Consider the following 22449-nt stretch of genomic DNA (forward strand, 5'->3'; position numbering starts at 1 on the left):
AGTCTGTGGTTGAGGTTAAGCCGCTTGCCTGTTCTTTGTTTTCTGCTCTGAATAGAGGTGTGTATCAGCTAGAAACACTGTTCAAAATTTCCATCACTGCTCTTTCTGAAACCCACAGAACCACACAACAGGAACAACATGTGACAGCAAAGTTTATTGATGCTGCAGAGGAAGCAGGACAACGCTGTAGAATCAACTGCACGGTGCCATACTTTACATTTATATTTTAGTTACTTTAGTAACTAAACATGTCTGTTGGGCTGACCACATCTGTTCAAAGATGGTTGTTCATCTCAGACCACCTTTGAACAGAGGCAGTGGTTTACGACACCAACTGTCTGCTGTCTATAATCCAGTTTTGAGATCCTTCCCAGGAATGTGATTAGGTAGAGGACCAATAAGGGGTCCATTGTCCTCTTGGTGGTCACTCCCACTGGGTTTAAATCTGAGACTCTCCACCATTTGACCTTAGAACTGAAGAAGCTTCTCGGATGAGAGGTGAAACATCTTCAAGCAACTTGAAGAAGTCCAGACGCTTTTCTTTCCAAGCTCTTTAGACAACGATGACCTGGATGACTGAGAACCTTCACAGACATGTCTGATAGGCCGTGTGGACCAGTTAGAGACCAGCAGCTGGACGTCGTTGGACTGGTGGACTACTTCAGTAGAGTGGCTCTGGTTTAAAGTCTGAACACAAACACACACAGTTCAACATGAGAAGAATAAGCAACTCTAATACCCTCTGTTGTGTTTATGTGAAGTAAACTGACAGAATGGGGAAAGGATTTAAAGCACACTGGTAATAAATTTACATTTGATGTTGAGGGTTCAGACGGTGAGACAGACATTGTCTCTGAAGGATCAAACTGGTTACAGAAGAATTAAACTCAAGATAAAGCTTCATTTATGTGAGTTCAATTTAAATTAATCTGAAACTTTTGGGGAATTTGAAGAAGTTTTAGTATTAACTATGAAGTAAATGATGCAAATGTTTGTTTTTTGTTGTACACAGTAAACATGAAGCCTGATTGCGAGATTCTTTATAACAGTAAAGCACTACTGTAATATGTAACAGTTATAATTCATAACATCTTATCAATGATTTGACATTTTTAAGGGATCATCTTGTTCACCTTGGATTTCTTTAAAGGTGCATTTTTAGTTTCAGTTTCCTCTCACTGAGCTGTTGATGATTTACTTCAAACTGTTATTTACTAGCATAGTGAGCTAGGACCTGATTCAGTGTGGAGAAGAAAGCTTGCTGCAGGTCTCTAAAGACTTCAGATATTTATTTACTGTTTTTACTAAATGTGGAAAATAAAAAGAAATATTCTGCTTTTAATGAATAAAGAGCAGCTGTACCTGTTTGGTCAGACAGCTGTTTATCCATAAATGATGTCTTCAGTTCTCAGGGCTGAGTGGACAACAGCTGGATCACTCTCTGTACAATAAAACACACACACAGAGGACATCACTGCAAGTGCTACAAGTTATAAAAGTGGTAATATTAAAATGGATTTGTGTTTTTAAAAGAAAACACTAATTTTTCAACAATGTTTGATTCTGTTTGTACAGTAACAGTCCTGCAGTACAACCTGAGCAGATGAAGTATTTTTATCTTACAGAGGAAACATGACGACCACGGAGGTGTTAGTTTCTGTTAACGGACTAACCACAGACTGAACAACACACAGCCCAACATGCAAAGAACAGCATTCATAAATCATATTTGACCTCATGAAGTTTTTTGCATTAAAAAGATTTTCAGAAAGCTTCACATCTGAATCATTGGTCAAAGTCACCAGTGTTTGAACTTGTATGAGATATATTGTACATAACGAGTTATTGTATTCATAAAGTTGTGTGACTCATGCACAGCAACGTGACTAGAAAACCCCAAACAAAAGGTAAAATCTAAAAAAAAAAAAAAAACTGACGTCACTTTAAAATCAAGAGGAAGAAATTGGAAATGTACAAACTGGAAAAACCTCCAAAGTGGAGAGAATTAAAAAATAAACCAGTGTAGACAACATGAAGTAAGATGATCTGTGGTAATATGGCTGATAATCTCATGGTTTGTGGAGACAGACCTTGCATAGGTGTGTGTGTGGTGGACCCAGGTGCGAACACAAGTGAGGAGACGGGAGTGAACTTAAGCAAAAAGCAAGCCTTTTATTCTGGCTGAAGAACATGAATAAAAACAAACAAGAATGAGGGCAGCACAAGAGCAATAACTAAACAGAAACCTAAACTGGGAACAAACTAACTATGACTATGACAGAGACCGTGACTATGGCGAGGAAAACAGACGACCTGACAATGACACACAGAAAACAGAGGACTTAAATAAACAGGAGGTGATTATGATTATGATTATTATTACTATGGGAAGAGCAAACACACGAGGGCAACAGCTGACATGCATGAACCTAAAGACAGGACAGGGGAGAGTAAAACTAAGCACATGAACACAGAACACAAGACCTTTTTTCAAAATAAAACAGGAAACACACCAAATGAACTCTACTCACGCAAACTAAACACTGACTGGGGGAGACACAGCATAGGAACGTGAAACATGGAACAGGGGAGTACAAAGGACACAAAACAGTAGGGATAATCATAAAAGAACCCCAAAATAAACAAGACCACAGAATAATGATAAACTTAAACATAAACACGGAGTCCAAAGACTCTGGACCATGACAAATAAAATTTAAACTTAGAATTCATTCATGTTACTCCCTCTCTCTTCAAATGTGACTCATCCATTTATATTTAGATTCAGAGAGTCATAGTAATAACAGTAATAATGCGGTTATTTATTCATTTATTTTCTCATTAAAAGTCAAGTATGGAAGAAAGATTTTTGGGATTGTAGATAACAGTAATGTTATCTTTGTCCATACTGCCTGCCGTTGCTGCTGTTACGGAGGGTTCCAGCAGGTGTCGCTGTGGTTCTCTCTGGGTATTGGGTACTTCCTGTTACGAGTGTATGAACGTTCATGTTGGCTGCTAATAAACGCCTGGCATACAGTTACAGCGGACTGATTATTATAAGCAAACCTACAGGGATGAAGCTAAAGTGGCTCAGAGTTATTCCTCAATCTTTAACAAATGTTAATGTGGACAATACATATTATACAAGGAATATTTAAGGAACGTTAACTGTGTTTAACACATTAGTTTAAGCTCAGTGAGTTCTCAGAGATCCTTTAACCGAGTTTTATCTTTTCTTTCAATATCAACATGAACACTGGACACACAGCATATTAAAAACTACCTCTGCTTCCTCTGATTGGCTGTTGTTGATGACTTGAGATTTTCTGTCAGTGTACGTGATGTCATTTCCAACGTCTCCCCCATCAGCTGAAATGAGCCAGAATGAAGAGAGAGATAATTTACTGTTTCATGCTGTAGAGAAAATGTTTGTGAATACTATATCAAAATAATTTACTGTGAAAAATAAAGTCCGAGTCTCACCTTCAGGTTTTCTGTGAACACATGGTCTCCCTAACAGAACCAGTAACACCAGTAAGAACCCACAGATCGATTTGAGAAATGACAACACAGAGAGAGCAGTGGAGGACAGTGATGGAGGAGAAGTGGATGTAGGTGGAGGTGTGGTGGTGTCTTCCCCTAAAATAAAGCAAACAGTCATTAAGTTGTCGTCACATTGTGAATGTTGAAAGCTGCAGAAACACAGACAGGTGAGTGTGTCACCTGTGACAGTGATCCAGCTGGATGGAGACTCTCCATGACCGCTGATGTCACACTTGTAGAGGCCTTCATCAGACCTGGAAACATGCTGGATGGTCATGTGACCTGTAGGCTGCTTCCTGATGAGGGAGCCATCTTTATAGAAAGCAGCTGGGAGGTTGGAGGGAGTGGTCTTTGTTTTACAGAGCAGAGTGATGTCATCTCCCTCCATCACAGGGAGGACAGGACTCTGCAGGATCACTGATCCACCTCAACACAGAGACAAACTACAGCATTTCATCCATTTACACACAGCTTCATCAACACTAACTCCACACACTCAGCTTACCAGTGACTGTCAGGTTAACCATGTTACTGATGGGACCCTCTCTGGACTCACACCAGTAAACTCCACTGTCCCATGGGAGAACAGTGATGTCACATGAAGAACCAGACCATCTTCCCCACCCATCTCCACACTGATTCCTCTGTTTGCTTGTGTTTCTCCTCAGAGTCCATCCAGCAGAGCTGTCGTCCTCCTCACAGCTCAGAGACACAAAGTCTTCTTCAAAGAACTGAGAGCTGCTGGGACTCACAGTCAGACGAGCTGTGAGGGTTAAAATGAAAAACTGATGATTTCTTTTGTATTTTGCATAATCCTTCACTTAATCAAACATGAACCCAATCAGGTCATATCAGTGAGCATTTCTCAGGGTTAAACTGTGACAGAAGAAGGTTACTGACCTTGGTTTGTTGTGCAGCTCAGCAGTGAGATCAGAACTAAAGAGAAATGACACTCAGGTTGATTTGAAGTCAACATAAAGAACAACTCCACACAAACAGCTGACAAACACAAACTTGGCTCTCTGATATACAGTGGCTTGCAAAAGTATTTTCCACATTTTGTCACATTACAGCCACAAACGTGAATCAATTTTATTGGAATTCCATATGAAAGACAAATACAAAGTGGTGTACACGGGATAAGTGGAATGAAAATCATACATGATTCCAAACATTTTTTACAAATAAATAACTGAAAAGTGGGGTGTGTGTAATTATTCAGCCCCCTGAGTCAATACTTTGTAGAACCACCTTTTGCTGCAATTACAGCTGCCAGTCTTTTAGGGTATGTCTCTACCAGCTTTGCATATCTAGAGACTGAAATCCTTGCCCATTCTTCTTTGCAAAACAGCTCCAGCTCAGTCAGATTAGATGGACAGCGTTTGTGAACAGCAGTTTTCAGATCTTGCCACAGATTCTCGATTGGATTTAGATCTGGACTTTGACTGGGCCATTCTAACACATGGATATGTTTTGTTTTAAACCGTTCCATTGTTGCCCTGGCTTTATGTTTAGGGTCGTTGTCCTGCTGGAAGGTGAACCTCCGCCCCGGTCTCAAGTCTTTTGCAGACTCCAAGAGGTTTTCTTCCAAGATTGCCCTGTATTTGGCTCCATCCATCTTCCCATCAACTCTGACCAGCTTCCCTGTCCCTGCTGAAGAGAAGCACCCCCAGAGCATGATGCTGCCACCACCATATTTGACAGTGGGGATGGTGTGTTCAGAGTGATGTGCAGTGTTAGTTTTCCACCACACATAGCGTTTTGCATTTTGGCCAAAAAGTTCCATTTTGGTCTCATCTGACCAGAGCACCTTCTTCCACATGTTTGCTGTGTCCCCCACATGGCTTGTGGCAAACTGCAAACGGGACTTCTTATGGTTTTCTGTTAATAATGGCTTTCTTCTTGCCACTCTTCCATAAAGGCCAACTTTGTGCAGAGCATGACTAATAGTTGTTCTATGGACAGATTCCCCCACCTGAGCTGTAGATCTCTGCAGCTCGTCCAGAGTCACCATGGGCCTCTTGGCTGCATTTCTGATCAGCGCTCTCCTTGTTTGGCCTGTGAGTTTAGGTGGACGGCCTTGTCTTGGTAGGTTTACAGTTGTGCCATACTCCTTCCATTTCTGAATGATGGCTTGAACAGTGCTCCGTGGGATGTTCAAGGCTTGGGAAATCTTTTTGTAGCCTAAGCCTGCTTTAAATTTCTCAATAACTTTATCCCTGACCTGTCTGGTGTGTTCTTTGGACTTCATGGTGTTGTTGCTCCCAATATTCTCTTAGACAACCTCTGAGGCCGTCACAGGGCAGCTGTATTTGTACTGACATTAGATTACACACAGGTGCACTCTATTTAGTCATTAGCACTCATCAGGCAATGTCTATGGGCAACTGACTGCACTCAGACCAAAGGGGGCTGAATAATTACGCACAGCCCACTTTGCAGTTATTTATTTGCAAAAAATGTTTGGAATCATGTATGATTTTTGTTCCACTTCTCACGTGTACACCACTTTGTATTGGTCTTTCACGTGGAATTCCAATAAAATTGATTCATGTTTGTGGCTGTAATGTGACAAAATGTGGAAAAGTTCAAGCCACTGTATTTGCTCAGATCTCAAAACTACAAATCAATTGTCATAGTTGCTTATCCACCTTCAAAGAGTCCAAGGAGAGGTAAAACAGCTCCCGTCTGTTATGAGAAGAGTACAGCTCTTTTGTCCATCACAGGCTAACATTCACATGTACAGCCAGTTTAGAATCACCAGTTAACCCAATGTGTTGTTAGACTCTGTGAGAAAACCTATACAGTCAACACTCACTGCACCTCTGTGACACCTGCACTGTTAAAATTACAAATCTTTTTTATTTTCTGTTTTTTAATATTTCTGACCACATCCAAGGAACTTATTTTGTGGGGGGGGGGGTTACCAACAACCCCAGTATTCACAAAGTTTTGACTCTTTAGGCTCCTCTTTATCCTAAAAGCAACACTTAAATTCATAATTATACATGACATTTGGAAAATACTAACATCACTTCACCAGGATTTTGTCATGTTACATTTTTCATTCATCCATTCTGTTTCAGTCATCTGAGGGAGTGGGCATGGATGGGCTGGAGCCTATCTGAGCTACCAAAGGGCCCTGGGCAGGTCTTTTGCAGCGCTAACACAGAGACAGACGACCATTCACACACAGAGATTCTACTTACAGAGCAGACACAGCACAGATGTTTCCTTCATCGTCCTTCTCACTCATTTGAGCTTTTTTTTTTCATTTCTGTCACTGACACCAAGTAAAGCCCGCCCTCTTCCTCTGAGCACCAGCTTTTCTATTGGTTCAAACACTGTGGTGGTATTTAACTTTTGTCTTTGTCTAAAGAAGTGAACTAAATCAAATTATTCAAATATTCTACATCAGTAACCTGAAGGTGGATAAGCACAGTATTTTTCCCTAAACACTGTGGCTTAAAGCTGCCACACAAACACACAAGACCAGGAAATCATGAGAGTGAAGAACCAGAAACATGTTTAGGAAATTAGCGTTTTAAAATAATCTGATTATGTCTCATATCTGTGATAGAACGTTAATCCTCCAACATTGTATATATATGACCACTAGAGGGAGATGTTGGACTTTAAAGTAAAGACTAACATGGATATAAGCAGCTCATCAATGATGATTAATTTGTAATAATAACAATATTAAATGCATTTGTTAATGGAATGGCTGTATTTTATTTGTGTAAATGTGGCTGTAGGTTTCCTATTTGTGTATAAGTCAGCATAGAGATGAAACAAACTGTGTTCCTCCTCAGGCTGTAATACCTTGAAACTAAACTGCTAAACTGGATAAAAACTCCTTTATCCCAGAGTACTGGGAAGATAAATAAACACAGTTAGCAATACTTTCTGCTTACGGTCTTTACTGTGCTCTACTCTGCTCTACTCTGTGTGTGTGTGTGTGTGTGGGGGGGGGGGGTCACAGAATTAGAATTTCACTTTTCAATAAAGTGAACCACAAATCTTTAAATCTTTTAACTTTTAAAGCCACATAAAACAAACGAGTGAAGACTGAATTCAAGAAAAACATTCAGTACTGTTGTTTGCAAAACTTTATTAGCAATGAACAAAGTTACAGAGACAATAAATTAATTAATAATATGTGACCTGGTCTTGAAATATTTAAACTGCAGTAACAGACTGAAGCGTCTCCTTCATGGAAGGAAAAGTTCAAAGCTTCACAGATCAGAGAGGAAACCTCTGACTCTGCAGCTACATGGAAATAATTACCTTCACTTTGGTTTCATAACACTGTCCATCATAACAGTTATTCAGCTGCAGCTGACCGATGAGTCCTGAACACTATCGGGCAGATTATTGATCGTCTATAATCTACAGTAATTCATCTTTTCTTCATCACACACAGTGTTTGTGTTGTCAGTCGGTTCGGTATGTGTGACAGTAATTATACTGTAACAGCTGATCTCTACATGAGGATTAATTTGTGTTTCAAATCTCACAGAAAACGTTTGATCTTACAAACAGCTGAACCTGAAATGATTCTGATACTGCAACATACGAGACACTGAACTCATGAATAATGAGTAAAATCAAAGTATGAACAACATGAGATCTTTTGTTTGAAATGAGCTCATTCTGAAATATTTGTGTGGCGAAACACCAAAAAAAACCATCTCTAAATTTTGTTTGATGTGTTTTGTTTGATAATAGGAACTCCTGGATGTTCATCATATAAGTGAGGCAGAAATATAAAGAACTTTTCAAAGAATTTGCTTTGAACTTTTACACTGAGATGAGCGGCTAACCTGGAAAGCTGAATAAATAGAGCCACTGATTCTAATGTTGTAATGTAATTATAATTATATCAAATTGAAGTTGATATAATAGTCTAAAGATGTTTTATAATAATCAGAGAAATGCAAAATCAAAATGAAATCTAGACATGTTTGTCATCTGACAGAGTAAAATTCAGCATCATCTGTTTCTGTGTTAGGATAATTATTTATTTTCAAAGAAAACATTGAAAAAAACAGAAGGATTCTCAAAGTTGAGCTATAAAACACTCCTTTGTTTTTGATAGAAAAGAAAACTGACAACAGCGGCAACAAGAACAAGAACAAGAACAGCAGAAAATGACAGACTGACAATCAGTCCAACAGATACAGCCTCTGTGTGTCCTCCTGCCTTCTTCCTTGTTTTTAACAGTTCAGTTATAAAACACCTTTCTGATGTTTTCTATAGATCAGAAAACCAACAACAACAACAACAAAAAGAAGAAAAACAGCAACTGGAAGACCAACTTTCAGTCCAACAGATCCATCCTCCTTCCCTCCATCCTCTGTGTGTCCTCCTGTCTGACCTGCAGGTGAGAAACAGGTGTGAGGTGTCAGCTGTCAGGTAGGTGATGAGTGAAGAACAGAACAGAATCCATTTCCTCTTCAAACTGCTGTCAGACATTATCTACTGCACTCTGATCACATCACTCAGACCAGCTGCTTTCTACAAAGTCTCATCAACAACATATTTACAAACAAACATCAACAACCAGGAAGCAGCTTCACCTCTGATCACACACACACTCAACTCTACTCACTCACCTGGAGGATCAACAACACTCAGTGTGATGTTGCTGGGGGCATTTTTTGTTCCACTCATGATGACACGACACTCGTATGTCCCATTATCAGCAGTCGTCACATTCTTCAGAATCAGAGACACGTCTCCATCCTTCATCTGTCTGTCCTCCAGATCCACCCGGTTCTTAAAAAATGGATGCTGGTTGGCTGGATCAAAGTGTCCATCTCGGTACAAAAGGACATATTCTTCTCTCAGGCCAGTTTTGCTCCACTTTACAAATCCGATTGTGTTGTTGTTTGGAGTTCGACATGGGAGAATTATGTTCTGTCCAGACTCAGCTGTGATGTTTTTCTGGTCTGAAAGAGGAAGAGAGAGTAAAAGTCCAAGTACAAATGTTAGCTTCTGTAGCAACCAGACAAACAGACAATGCATTTGCCCGAAATCCTTCTTGTAGCAGTACTTGCACCTGGAATCCAATACGTTTGCCACAACTCAGACAGCACGTGGTTACGTCTACCGTGCCTTGTTTTCTGATGTACATGTCGAAGGGTCAGAAAATTGAAGATCCCTAGATATAATAGCAGGATGCTTTGCCTCCTCAGGTATAGCTGCTCTACTGAGCATACTTCCAACTTGTGACACACAATCCTCAAAGCTCATAGAGATTGCTGCTCTTCTTCTTCACCCTCTCATTCTCATCTATGTATTCATTTGCCTCAACAGCATTAACTAAAATTGCCATTTTAACCTCTGAATCATTTGAAGAGACCTTTCCACTGTCAGGCTTCACTGAACAATTAATTTCTGGTTCAGAAAGACACTTTGGTCCTTTAAACCAGGAATCAGCCTTCAGAAAAGATTGTACCTTGACTCCCCTAGAACCCAGATCAGCAGGATTACATGATGTACTAACATATTTCCACTGAGAAGGTTTGGACACTTTAAGTATCGCTGCCATCCGGTGCGCTACAAATATTTAAAACTTTGAGGTTTCATTTGTGATATTTTGCAATACAGAGGTGCTATCAGTTCAAAAACTGATTACTGCAACTGCATTTGCAGCTCTTTTCTCCACATCTTATCCATTCTACTCGCAACCAATGCAGTTTTCATTTCCATGCAAAGTTTGTTTCAGTGGAGCCACCCATGCTTTGCCCATAATAAATGCACTATGGACCTGATTTTGGGTGCTGCGCAGCAACAAGTAAGTGACTGTGTCAAAACCATTCTTACTTGCATCTGCGACTGAGCAGAAGCAACCTCTCTGAAGTTAGAAGATTTAAAAGCAGAGGTCGACTTTAAAATCTGCAAGAACGCAAAGATCATTCACCCAAACCGTCCATTCTTGTACTACAGTAACTGGCAACACATAATCCCACACCTAAAGATTTCTGCATAGTTTCTGAAGGATTAACTTAGCAGATAACCACAATGCTAAAAAACCCCAAAGGTTTATAGATCAACCACACAACAGACAACATCCCTCTCTATGTGAGGGCTTTGTTTGTCTTGAACTTGAATGTATCCAGCTGGATACACCACTGCACACCTAGTGCTCTCTCTACTGGCAAGACAAGTCCCTAGTCAAATCAAAAATCCTTAACTTCCTTGGTTGGTTGATTGTTGCTGCAGAGATATGGCAGCAAGTACCGATCTTCTGTTGCTAATCCATTTGGTGAGCTTAATGCCTCCTTTAGCACAAAGAGCAACAGGTTCTTGATGGAGCAACACTGCCTCCTCTTCAGAATCGAGGCAATCATCCCAACAACACACTGCAAAAGAGAAACCTGGCCCTGTTATTTTCCTAGGTCAATACTGAGTAATAAAATATTTTACGTTTATGGTTTCATCGGGTTTTTCTAATAATGCCTTGAGGTGCCTGCTGTTGTGATTTGGCGCTATGTACAAATAAAACTGATTTGAACAAAACTAATTGTCTTCAAAATTGTTCAAAATCATTTCTTCTGCATCTTGAAAGTTATCTACTTGAAGGTGCACGTTTGAAAGTTGGGCCAGGGAGTCAAACCTCTCTGATATGATTCGGTCTTTCAAAAAACTAAAAAAAAGCTCTGCTAGTGTTACAGATCATATTCATGATCTGTTGTTAGTACAGTACAGTTTATGACAAATGCAATAATCACTGCATAACATTAATTAATAAATCGATCTGTGTTTCAGTGGAGCTGAGGGTCTGTTGATCCAAGCAGGGGCCTCAGAAACTACCACTGTACCAAGTGCAGAAACAAGATGGGGTGGAATCTGATCAGAGCCATTTACGTGATACGTTTTACGCAACATGTTGTTTATTTTTGTTGACATTTAGATTTTTTTTGTTGTTGTTATTGCTTTGTGCGTTTTTTTAAAATTCGTCAATAATACAGTTAACTGTGTCACTGTTTTTTCCATGACTTTGTATGGATTATTTTTCATAATCCTCATTATTAATATGAGGGGATGTTACGTGTAAACATGTTAACGGGTGGTCTGAACTCACAGGCATTTGGTTTCTTGTGTTTTTCAGTTTAGCTACTGAATTGAGTTCCTGCAGGTTCCACAAACAAAAACACATCCTGACAATAAGTGAACATAATGTGTGAGAGAAAGCAGCCTCTCATTATAAGACACTGTGAGTCTCTGCATGCTGCCTTTATGGAGCTACAGCTGTTAGTATACACTGAACTAAAAGCTTTGTGTCTGTGAGATCTGATCACACCGACATGTTACATCCACACAGACTCCACCCAGCCTCGTGTCTCCTTCACAAACACGGAAAAACTGAATCAATATGAAAATAAATCTTCAGGAAATGTTGTTAACATGTAAAGCAGACTGATGCTTTTCCTCTCTGTCCCACAGAGTGAATCTCACCTGCAGAGACAAACACGAAGAGGCCGACAAACAGCAAAGTCGAGCAGAGCGACGCAGTCACAGCAGACATTTCCGTCTTCTTGAATTCCGACGCTTCGATTCTTCTAAATGTCTCAGGATGGTTTTATTGAAATAACTGAACCTGAGTTTAAATCCTGACTACATGAGAATAAATTTAAGCTTTAAATGATCCTGAAAGTCTCTGACTGTGAGAACAGATCTGACTTTTTAGACACTCGTTCAAACTCAATACGTCCAATTCATCGTCTCTGAAGGAAGTAACGTTAGAGTCACGTGTGTTTACGCTGCTGTAGGGTGACCATAAATAAGTGCGTCATAACTAAAGCAGTGAAATCTAAAGCAGGTCTGAGTGTTTAACAGGTTCAGTTCTTGAACGATCTCCACAGAACAACACAAACATCTCATCATCAACCATCAGCTACATACTAAAGACCATCATCAGCCAAAGGACTTCAACATGACGTCACTGTATAAAATGTATATTGTACTATGGAGGAGGCAGCATTTAGCTGTAGCCTCCATCAAACCACAGAGAACTTTGTCCACCTTTGATTGTCTTTAACCCTTTGACTGCCTGCTCAACCATTTGGTTGAGCATATACATTTGTTTGTTTGATTGTGATCATTATTGACCTTAAGTATTAGCAAATATGGACAAATAATTCTTTCATTGTATTTTTCTTGGTGAGGCAGTCAAAGGGTTGTGCTGGAGCCACAGAGAGCAAATCTCTCTGCACCAGGGCTGTGATCAACCGTGGCTGCTGGGGCTCTGTGGGTCTTCTCAGCCTGGCTGGGGGGCTTGTTTGCCTCCCTCCTGCTGTGTGCTCAGCCTGGAGGCTGCGGTCTGTGACAGTGTTTCCTCACTTGGCTCATGCGTACCCAGCCCAATTTTGCTCTTTAAGTGTGTGTGTGTGTGTGTGTGGGGGGGGGATTGTGTGTATTCATGATCATTTTTGTTAATGACAGTGTGGGGAGTGAGTTGGAGGGTGGGGTGGGCTGCTTTTAACCATGTAAAGCACTTTGTGCTACATTTTTTGTATGAAAAGTGCTTTATAAATAAAGATTGATTGATGATACACTGACAGTTATAAAAGTGTGAGGCTGGTATACTCAATCAGTTTTTTGAGTATGTCAAAACAAAAAAAAATACTGAGGTTTTGTTACAAACAAAAAAAATAAAATACATATGTAGATATTTGAAACATGAAAAAAATATAATAATAAAATATAGTTTAAAAAATGGCAGCACGGTGGTTAGCACTACTGCCACACAGCAAGAAGGTCCTGAGTTCAATTCCACCATCAGGCCATAAATTTGACTGACAAATTACAAATATGTGAAGTAAAATTGTTACGGCCCTGATCCTTCAAAGTGTGAATGCCTTTTTACATTTATTCAAATTCAAGTGTACTAGGACTCGTGGGTGATTGGTTACTGGGAGACCTGTTCCAGCCTTCTGTTATGCAGATTAAAGTGTGCCAGCCCACGCAGACGATTGGCTGCCTGGGGATCCCATGACACTCCAAGAGGGAATGACTGGCTGATTGTATTGTACTGCTGTGGGTATCAAAGGCTGAAGAGCCTTCACACTATGGGGACTGCTGCTCAGAAGTGAACATGCAATGTCTCCCTTGTCTTCCTCTCTTTTGAACTTTGTTTGCTAAACCTGTTCACAGTGTTGCACTTTGTTTGTTAAACCTGGTATACAGCTGAACTTAGTTTTATTAGAGTTTTGTAATGCTAGCTTGCCTTAGTTAGTCCTTAGCTTTTACTCTTGTCTTATTTTCTTTATCTATTAATGGGTTGCCCAGTGGTCTGTTGAACAGCCCTGTTTTCTGTCGGTTTTCTGTTTAAAGTTTGCAATAAAACCTTTTATTTTAATCAGTTTTCGTGTGGGGGCTTGTGTATGCTACTCCCCTCCTGTCGCCTATCAGAGGGGGTCATAACAAAAATACACAAAGTTAACTTTTTTCACTAACGCTTCTATTTTCCACTCTATTTCACAATTTATACCTCCACATGGCATTCATTTGTAACCAGTAAAGTGAAGCTTTAACCCTGGGTGAGCTGGATTAACATCTACAATATGTGAATCCACTGAAGCTCACAGGCTTCAGTCAACCTGTCAAAATAGCTAAAGGCCTCAAAAATATCATTTTAAACACTTACTGTTGTTCTGAAGAATCTCTAAAACCATCACTCTTCTAATTATCCAGATGGAAAAAAGTCCCATGAAAATGTGAGGTCCCAGTCTGCTTTTTCAGTAGGTCGAGAAGAACGTACTGAAGATTTGCTAAAGATAAGGAAAAAGTTAAACAGATTTAAATAATAAAAAAGAAGAATCATATTGTAAAATATAAATTAGGGTGGTACTTCAAGAGCCATATATTTTATGAGGTGGCACTCATTGTGAAAAGTTTGAGAACCACTGCCATAGATGAAGCAAGCTGCACTTACACAAACAAACATAAAATGCATTAGATGCTCAGTTTCACTCACATGTAACGTCACAAATCCCAAACAAAAACAAGAGGACATCAAGAGAATCCATCCATGACAAATGGAGAGTTCGTGGCATGACTGTAGTCTGTACTGAACAGAGAGGTTTCATCAACAGCTTTGTCTGTGGGTGGAGGAAAGAGGAGGAGGAATTCTGCTGTCGTAGAGGAAGAAGCTTTGACTGCAGTTGTATGATATTAATCTAAGTGGACATGTGTTATAAAGAGTATGGGTTGAGACTAACATTGCATAACAGCAAAAGAGGGAGACTCTGTTACTTTAACTCTGTTTTTGAGTTGGTGGTGGTCAGAGGGCCGATGGCGCCAGTGTCCGGCAGCCTCGCCTCTGTCAGTGCGCCTCAGGGCAGCTGTGACTACAATGTAGCTTCCCATCACCAGTGTGTGAATGTGTGTGTGAATGTGTGGATGACTGAATGTAGTGTAAAGTGCTTTGGGGTCCTTAGGGACTGAGTAATGCGCTAAATACAGGCCATTTATCACTTACCACTTAAAGAAGAGACTGATTATAAAAAATATAGCTGATGAATGTTGTTGATGTCTTGAAGACTTCAGAGTCATTTAGCCTCAACTCTGGAACATCTCTGAGAAAGGATTGTGGGAAACACTGAAGAGACATGACTGAGGAAGCTGGTTCTGTTTTGTATCCAGGAAGTGCTGCAATCTGCTGCACAGCTTCCAACCACAAAACCATCATGGCGACTCAGTATTTCTCTGCTGTCTGACAGGGACAGGCTTAAACAGTGATTTAGAGTCAAATGCATTTAATTTTCCCTTCTTATTCACACAATAAATTTTTGCAGTTACTGTATCTTTTCCTAAATACTAACAGAGCAGATTGCTGATTTGTAGCCTGAGCTGAAAATGTTGTTCACTCACGTGCAGATTGGAAAATCACAAATGTGCAAATGTGACTATACATACATACATATATATATATATATATATATACATACATAAATGTACTGATGCATGATCTGAACTATAATATTATTGACTGTCTGAGGCAAAATATCCGGTGACAGATTAAAAAAAAATACTGTGAGGTAAGTATACCCTGTCAGTTTCTCAGCAAGCCAAAAGGAAGGTTTGTTATAAAAACCCAAGAAGTTACACAGTTGTAAATATTTGACAAATGAAAAAAATCAATTCATAAAATCAAACACCCACAAACTAAACCTGTATTTCCCTGTCAGCTGTTTCATATAAGACACCTGCATCATCACGCTCACGGCAACTTTGCTCGTCAACTGTTTGAGATGCTGCAAGTCCAGACGTGAAAAACAAATACCTCACATTCAAAGATAAAAGATAGAGAAACTATTTCACTGAGATGGGTAAATATGAAATGAAATTCCTACACCACACAGTCTGTGAAATTTTGAGGAACTTGATCAAATTACTATTAACAGTTTAGACACCAATAAAAGAATATATTTTCCTTAACAGTACAAAACACTTCACTACATACATTAACATTAACAATCCTTCAATCCACTAAAGCTCACAGACTTTAGTCAACCTGTCAGATTACCTTAAAGACTTAAAGACATCATTTCAAACACTTACTGTTGTTATAAATCTCTGAAACCCTCAAACACGCTTCTGATCATCAGGATGGAAAAATGATCCACTGAAAGATTTTTTTTTTTTTAAGTGTTTGGTCCATGTGCCCTGTTGTTCATTATTAGGTCAAAAGGAACTTCTTTAAAAATGATTCTCCACAAGCAAAAGGTAAAGAAAACTAAAAGGTTGAAAAAAATAAAAACAAAATTTATAAAATTTAACAAGTTAAAAATCTAAAAGTAAAGAGACCTCTGAATCAAGCAGCCACCAACGAGGAAATGCACCTGTATTTCCTTGTTAACCTGTTTTACAAGACAAATCTGTGACAACAGTGTCACCATAGAAACCACAGTCTTCGTCTTCTTATTGGCTGTAAGCTTGTGTGTTTGAAAAACAAATATCTCTTTCACTGATCTTAGTTTGATGAAAGGCAAAAGAAGTGGAAACAACAACCACACAGAGTCCAGCAGCTGCTGTCAGCACATATTAATGATGATTATTATTATTGTTAGTGCTCACAGACACTCAGCAGTAAAGGTTTAATATACTAATGATCTCATTCAACCTACCACTGACTTTAAAAGAAATGCAGTCATTAAGTTCTAAAAAATAAAAACCTCAAAGTCTCTCGGCTGGATGGAAAATTAAAAAATAAAAAGAAGAAAGAAACAGGATGATAGGTTTGTAGCTTGAACCTATTCGCTGGAACGTTGAAGGCAATGTGATTACACAGCAAGCAAGACACGAGTAGGCAACATTCTTAATGTTTCACGTGCACGGGAGAGAACTGGGCAGGCGCCGTTCCTTCGCTTGACCCCAGTTGCTCTCGTCTGCTCCCCCGTAACACTGCTCTTTTATTGTGGTTACATGAATATGCATAGGTTCATTAACATATGACATCTTATATAGGTATGCATGTGAACAAAGAATACCCTGAGAGTGTGTGTGTGTGTGTGTGTGTGTGTGTGTATCTCTGTGTGTATGGGGTCAAGATGTAACCCCAGGAAGACTCCCCAAAGCTGGTGCCAGGAGTCTAGCGGTACATCTGAACAAAAGGCTCTTAGACTCAAACAGATATACGTGTGTTTGTTATACCATATATCAGCAAGAGAAGATACGACCTCTCCTAGGAGGTGTGTGATCTATGCCAGAACACTCTGAAGAGGAGTGAACGCACTCCCCTCTTCATGCTACACAGAGTTGTTACAGACCTCCTAGGATGAGACATTCTTTCAATCTACAAATGATTATATACTTCTAAGCGTATATGAGTAAATATTTCTAAGCATAAATGACAATCAACAATACAAATCTAACACAGGATATTGTAGTTTCATCATAGTGTGGATTTCGATGGAAATTACCCTGAGTTTGCAATAATGCTGCATAATAATAATCATCAGTTCTCTCTTTAAAGTTGTGTGGAGGTGTTCAGCAGAACTTGCAGCTTTGTGGCTGTAAAGAGGCGTGTTTGTGTCTCTGTCAGTTTTCTGGAGAAACTGGCTCAGAGTGCCAGTACGTGTTGCTCAGTACATTTTAGTTTCTTTTTTGTATCTGTTGTCTTTGTTCATGAACTGTCTGATGAAGTGATTTGATTCCAATCTCAGTGCAGCAAAAACATCTTAAATGTTGCAGTTTCTGTGTCTGAGTCCATCAGGGTCACGGACAAAGAGCAGGTTCCTGTGATCAGACTGATGTTCTCTGTCACTACAAATAGTTCAAACAACTGAAAATAAGTGCAAGTTACATTATTCCTAACAAGTTTTAATTGTTTTAGTGCAGTTTTGTTTTAGTTCACTCTCCTGACAGGATGGAACAACTAAAATGATCAATGAAACATAAAACACTTTGTAAGGTCCATGTACCCTGTTGTTTTTCCACTGACCTAAAAATCCTTAAAATTGATTCCACACAAGTAGAAAGTTAAAAAAAATCTTACAAAACTAAAATCCAAAAGATAAAATATAACAAGATAAAAATCTAAAAGTAATAAGACCTCAGTACCAAGCAGCTATCAACAAGTGAATGCACCAGTTTATCCTTGTTAACCTGATTTACAAGACAAATCTTAAACCTGTGCTAGACTATTCATCACAGTGTAGATGCTGGAGGCATGTTTGTGTATCTGTCAGTATCCTGGTTAACTTGGAACAGCAGTGAGGGTCAGAACTAAATGTTGCTCAGTATGTTTTTTCTTTTCTTTTCTTTTGTGCAGCTGTGATTACAGATGTTCCTCTGCATTCAGAAACCATCATATGTGAATCAAACAAATGACAAAAAGACTTTCTGACCAGGTGGAGACCAGCAACAGAAAATAATAAATAAAAATAGTATACATTTTATTATAAGAAATCATATTGTAAGAACCTGCTTTTTCATTTGAGGAACATATCAAAACTCAGATCCATCTGTCAACAAGTGAACTTTTGTCTCTACTACTGTGGAGTGAGTCCAAAGCTGAGAGAAACATCCCAGCCAAAACAGCAGGATGATGGTGATCTCTGATGGTGGGCACCACCCTCACATCTTTCATACACACACAAACAAAAACATTCCGCATTGCCCATGTCACTTGTTTTATGCTTAGCCCTCATCTAAAGCTGAAGGAGTCTATCTGTTTAACATCTCCCATGAACTCACAATGGCCCCCAGTGTGTGTGTGTGTGTGTGTGTGTGTGTGTGTATGTGTGTGTGTGTGTGTGTGTGTGTGTGTGTGTGTGTGTGTATGTTTGTGAGTACTCTCATAACACAAACATGTAGGGCCTTAGAGCATCCAGAGTACAGTCTGTATATCCAACCTCACCTCTGGTGCCGGTGCCCACCTCTCAATTTTAAATGCATGTAGACATTGAGGGTTCTTAGGAGGGGCCGTGCTGACACTTCTGCTTTCTAACAGGAAGCACCATGCCCCTCCCCTCCTGTGTTTTAAAAACAGCAACACGACATATGAGCGGACGGAGTGAGGTATGGAGTCTTCACACCTCTGTTCTGTGTGAACCGTCGGGGCAGGGGGTTGGGAGGAGTTGTCTGGTTGTGGTTATTGTTAGGACGCTGGGCTTCCCGGTGGCTGCTGGGCGGTCTGCTTGTCTCCACCCCAGGTAAAAGGGTAACATCTCCTGCGTCTGGGAGCTGATTACCCCTGTGGGGGTGGTGATACCTGGACCTGGGGCTATAGAGTATGTTTGGGGAGTGTGAATGGGTGTACAGTGTTCATTTCTGTTTGTCCCCACGTTGGGCGAGTGCTGAGTATTGGTGTGTCCACGAGATTGGGAATGTATGCTTGTATTTGGGTGCGACAGGTTTTCTATGTGTCTGGTCGAGTCTCTACCTCTTTGGGAACATCTCAGGACCCCCCAGGTATCGAGGCCTCTGTCCCCCCACCACACTCCCTGCCAGTGGCTACTGCCCTCACCCATCGGTGCGTTGGTGGTTTTCGGTGTTCGGCGCTGGGTGCTCAAGTGTGTACCCATCTCACTCCCAGTGGCTGCTTGGTGGGACCTGGTGACCGGGGCATGGGTGGGACCCCTTGGGGTGGTGGGGTCCGCTCTGGCACAGTTGGCTGCCGGCAAGACCTGCAGGCTTGTCACTGCAGCCCTGTGTGACTTCTGCACTGTGGCTGCGGGGGGGCCCGTCTGGGGCTCTCCTCAGCACTTTCCAGGAGGGTGGCGCGGTTGTCTCTCCGGTGGTCCTGCTTGGGCTTTAGCATTTTGGGGTCCTCTAGATTTCCAGGACCTGGGTCTCCTTCATGCCTGCTTCATGCTCTCGGGGGCAGGGCTATGGCTCCCCACACCCTCTAGTAGATTGTTACATGGATAAACTTTTTGAACTGACTACTGAGAGTTTTTGAACATTAACACAGGTGTACACACGCGTGTTTACAGGAACAACACCTCACGTGCTGATCAGTAACATTCAATATTTAGTATTTACTGTTAAGCTGGGCTTACACTGTGCGATTTTTGGTCCTTTTTGAGGTGGTTTTTCGGTCATGCGACCATTTTGGGAGATCAGCCAGAGTTTTGTCCTAATCATGTATCATGCATTGTTGTAGTATACATGGGGTAAGGAGAAGCGATTAACACCTCACCGAAACAAACACAAAACAAGGAGCCAGGGTCCAAAACAAACAGGAAATAAGAGTTCAAACCAAAGGGCCCAGAACAGCCTGAGGCTCAGGAAACAGAAACAAAACCAAACTCAAAACGTCCATGAAAGAACTGAACTAAGGACTGAGTCAATAACTGAAATGAGTGTACCAGGGACGAACATACAATGTGTAGTGGTGGTTGGGATGGTGGTTGTAGTGATGATGGATGCGCAGATAGCAGGGCTAGTGACTGAGCAGATAACTGACTCTTAGCTGCTCTCCTCCGGGGAGCTGGAACTGGTACCGGCCGAACTCCAGCCATCCCCACCCGAGGAACAGATACGGGTGCAGGGATGAGCTAGGTTCTGGCTGCCTTTACCCTGGGAGCTGGTGTAGGTGCAGGAGCTAACTGGCCTGCCTGGGGACTGGAGCAGGGGCCAGCCGGACCTCTGCCATCCCCACCCGAGTAACTGGTACGGGTGCAAGGGAAAGCTGGGCCCGAGCTGCACTGGAAGCAGGAGTTGGAGGTGGAGAGCGGAGCTCATGAGTTGTAACAGTCACTGGGAAAGCCAGGTTAGTGGAGCCAAACACAGTATTAGCAAACAAAGATTTAAGGCCTGCTATATTTAGTAACTCTGCTGGCTTTGTGCTGTCCAGGTTATTGCTAATAGTCTTTGGAGAAGTGAGTTCAGGAGCAGTCACTGGTGCTGGAAACCTCACACAAACAGTGTCTGAATAAACTGGGTGTGAAGCCACACTAAACTCTGTCATACAAAGCACAGCCAGAGAGTTAGTACACACAGGGACCAGGACAACTGGCTGAAAAGCATGGTGCACAGAGTTAAACTGACATGACCGGGGAACAGAAAAGTTAACCTTGTCAACCAACTCTGCAGCGCTCAAACCAAATTCTTTTGCCAGTCTATGTATAGCAGACAGAACCTTGTTGCTCATAACCTTAGCAGGCACCAAATGTACAGTTTGAAACAGTCCACTAGGAAAAACAGTCTCAGAATAGACAGACTCTGGGCTTGTAATCTTTAATCTTTATAGAAGCTGGAGTCTTAACACAGGCAGCCTCAGTATCTACTGGTTGAGAGGCTGCACCATACACAGGTGAAGCAACATCAACAATACTCTCCTGCGGTATAGCCTGAAAAGCATTAATAGAGTCTGGCTGGAAAATTAAACAGTCCATGGGAACAGGATGGCTAGCAGGCTAAGTACCAGGAACTACATAGTCCACATATGTGAAAACATGAAAGTCACTTCGAAGATCCGAAGTGATAATTTCACTAGCTTGTTGGTCAGCTTCACACACACACCAAAATCATTGACATCTGTATAGTGCTCAGAAACATTTAGGTCACAGAAAACACTGGATTCAGCAACGAGATCCTGACCCACACTGTCTAGTGCAGAAATGCAGTGTTTCTGAATATTCCAATTTGACATGGAAACAAAACAGTCCATAGAGGAATTGTCACCGGAGGGAAGCATAGTATCTGTCAGCAGCGAAATACAAACTGGCTCACTGTTAACTGGCTCAAGCAAATACATTAGGAGCGAAAACTGAGGAGTCGAGTGAAGTGAACATTTAGTGTTTGAATCAGTTAATTTTGGCAGAATGTAATCCACAGAGAAAAACACGGCTTTACTCATGACGGGTGTGTTATCATGATGTCCGGTATCCGAATGCACCAACGCTGAACAGTCACTCTCTTTTACGAAGGTAGTCTGTTCAGCTGTTCTAGAGCGAACTCTCCAGAACTCCTCCCCGAGATGAGCCTGACCCGCAAATCCTCCAGCGGACCAGGCTGACCATCCTCCGGCTCTTACTGGAGAGGGAGCTCCGGGCGGACGTGTACGGTGGAAACGAAGTCCTTGATGATAGAGTGTAGCGTGCCGAATAGCAAGGGAAGTCCGGTGTTCTGGGAATCCAACCTGCCTGACAAACCATCCTACCTGTTGTTTCTGCGCATGCGCACAACACGAAATTCAGTGCCAAACCATCCTACCTTTGTGAATGTGACCTACAACCATACTAACAGCTGAAATTTAGTGGCAAATCGTCCTGGCTTTATGAATATGAGCCACAAACATACTCTGATCGGCAAAGTTAAGTGGCAAACCGTCATACCTAGTTAAGTTTGTGCTGGAATCACTCTGTGACAGCAGAAATGTGCATAAACTACCCACAAAGTAGGATGGTTTGTCAACCATCCTGTGTAGGTGAGTAGCTAAAACCT

At 41.0% G+C, this 22449-nt stretch overlaps 1 protein-coding gene and 1 long non-coding RNA gene across 2 annotated transcripts; both read right to left on the reverse strand.

The window, feature by feature from the left end:
• Window positions 1-1045: 1045 nt before the first annotated feature.
• LOC112844233 (uncharacterized) lies at window positions 1046-3632 on the reverse strand. Its single transcript, XR_003216975.1, has 3 exons — window positions 3484-3632; window positions 3284-3369; window positions 1046-1441 (listed from the first exon to the last, which is right to left on the reverse strand). It is a non-coding gene; the product is annotated as an uncharacterized LOC112844233 (long non-coding RNA).
• Window positions 3633-7640: 4008 nt separating this feature from the next.
• LOC109196842 (cell surface A33 antigen-like) lies at window positions 7641-12585 on the reverse strand. The gene is made up of 3 exons (XM_025903829.1): window positions 12010-12585; window positions 9162-9497; window positions 7641-8923 (listed from the first exon to the last, which is right to left on the reverse strand). Exons 1-3 carry the CDS (start codon window positions 12077-12079, stop codon window positions 8775-8777), a joined length of 555 nt encoding a protein of 184 aa, XP_025759614.1. The 5' UTR covers window positions 12080-12585; the 3' UTR covers window positions 7641-8774.
• Between the last annotated feature and the right edge of the window lie 9864 nt (window positions 12586-22449).

This window comes from Oreochromis niloticus, linkage group LG3 (assembly GCF_001858045.2).
Source record: "Oreochromis niloticus isolate F11D_XX linkage group LG3, O_niloticus_UMD_NMBU, whole genome shotgun sequence".
NCBI lineage: Eukaryota > Metazoa > Chordata > Actinopteri > Cichliformes > Cichlidae > Oreochromis > Oreochromis niloticus.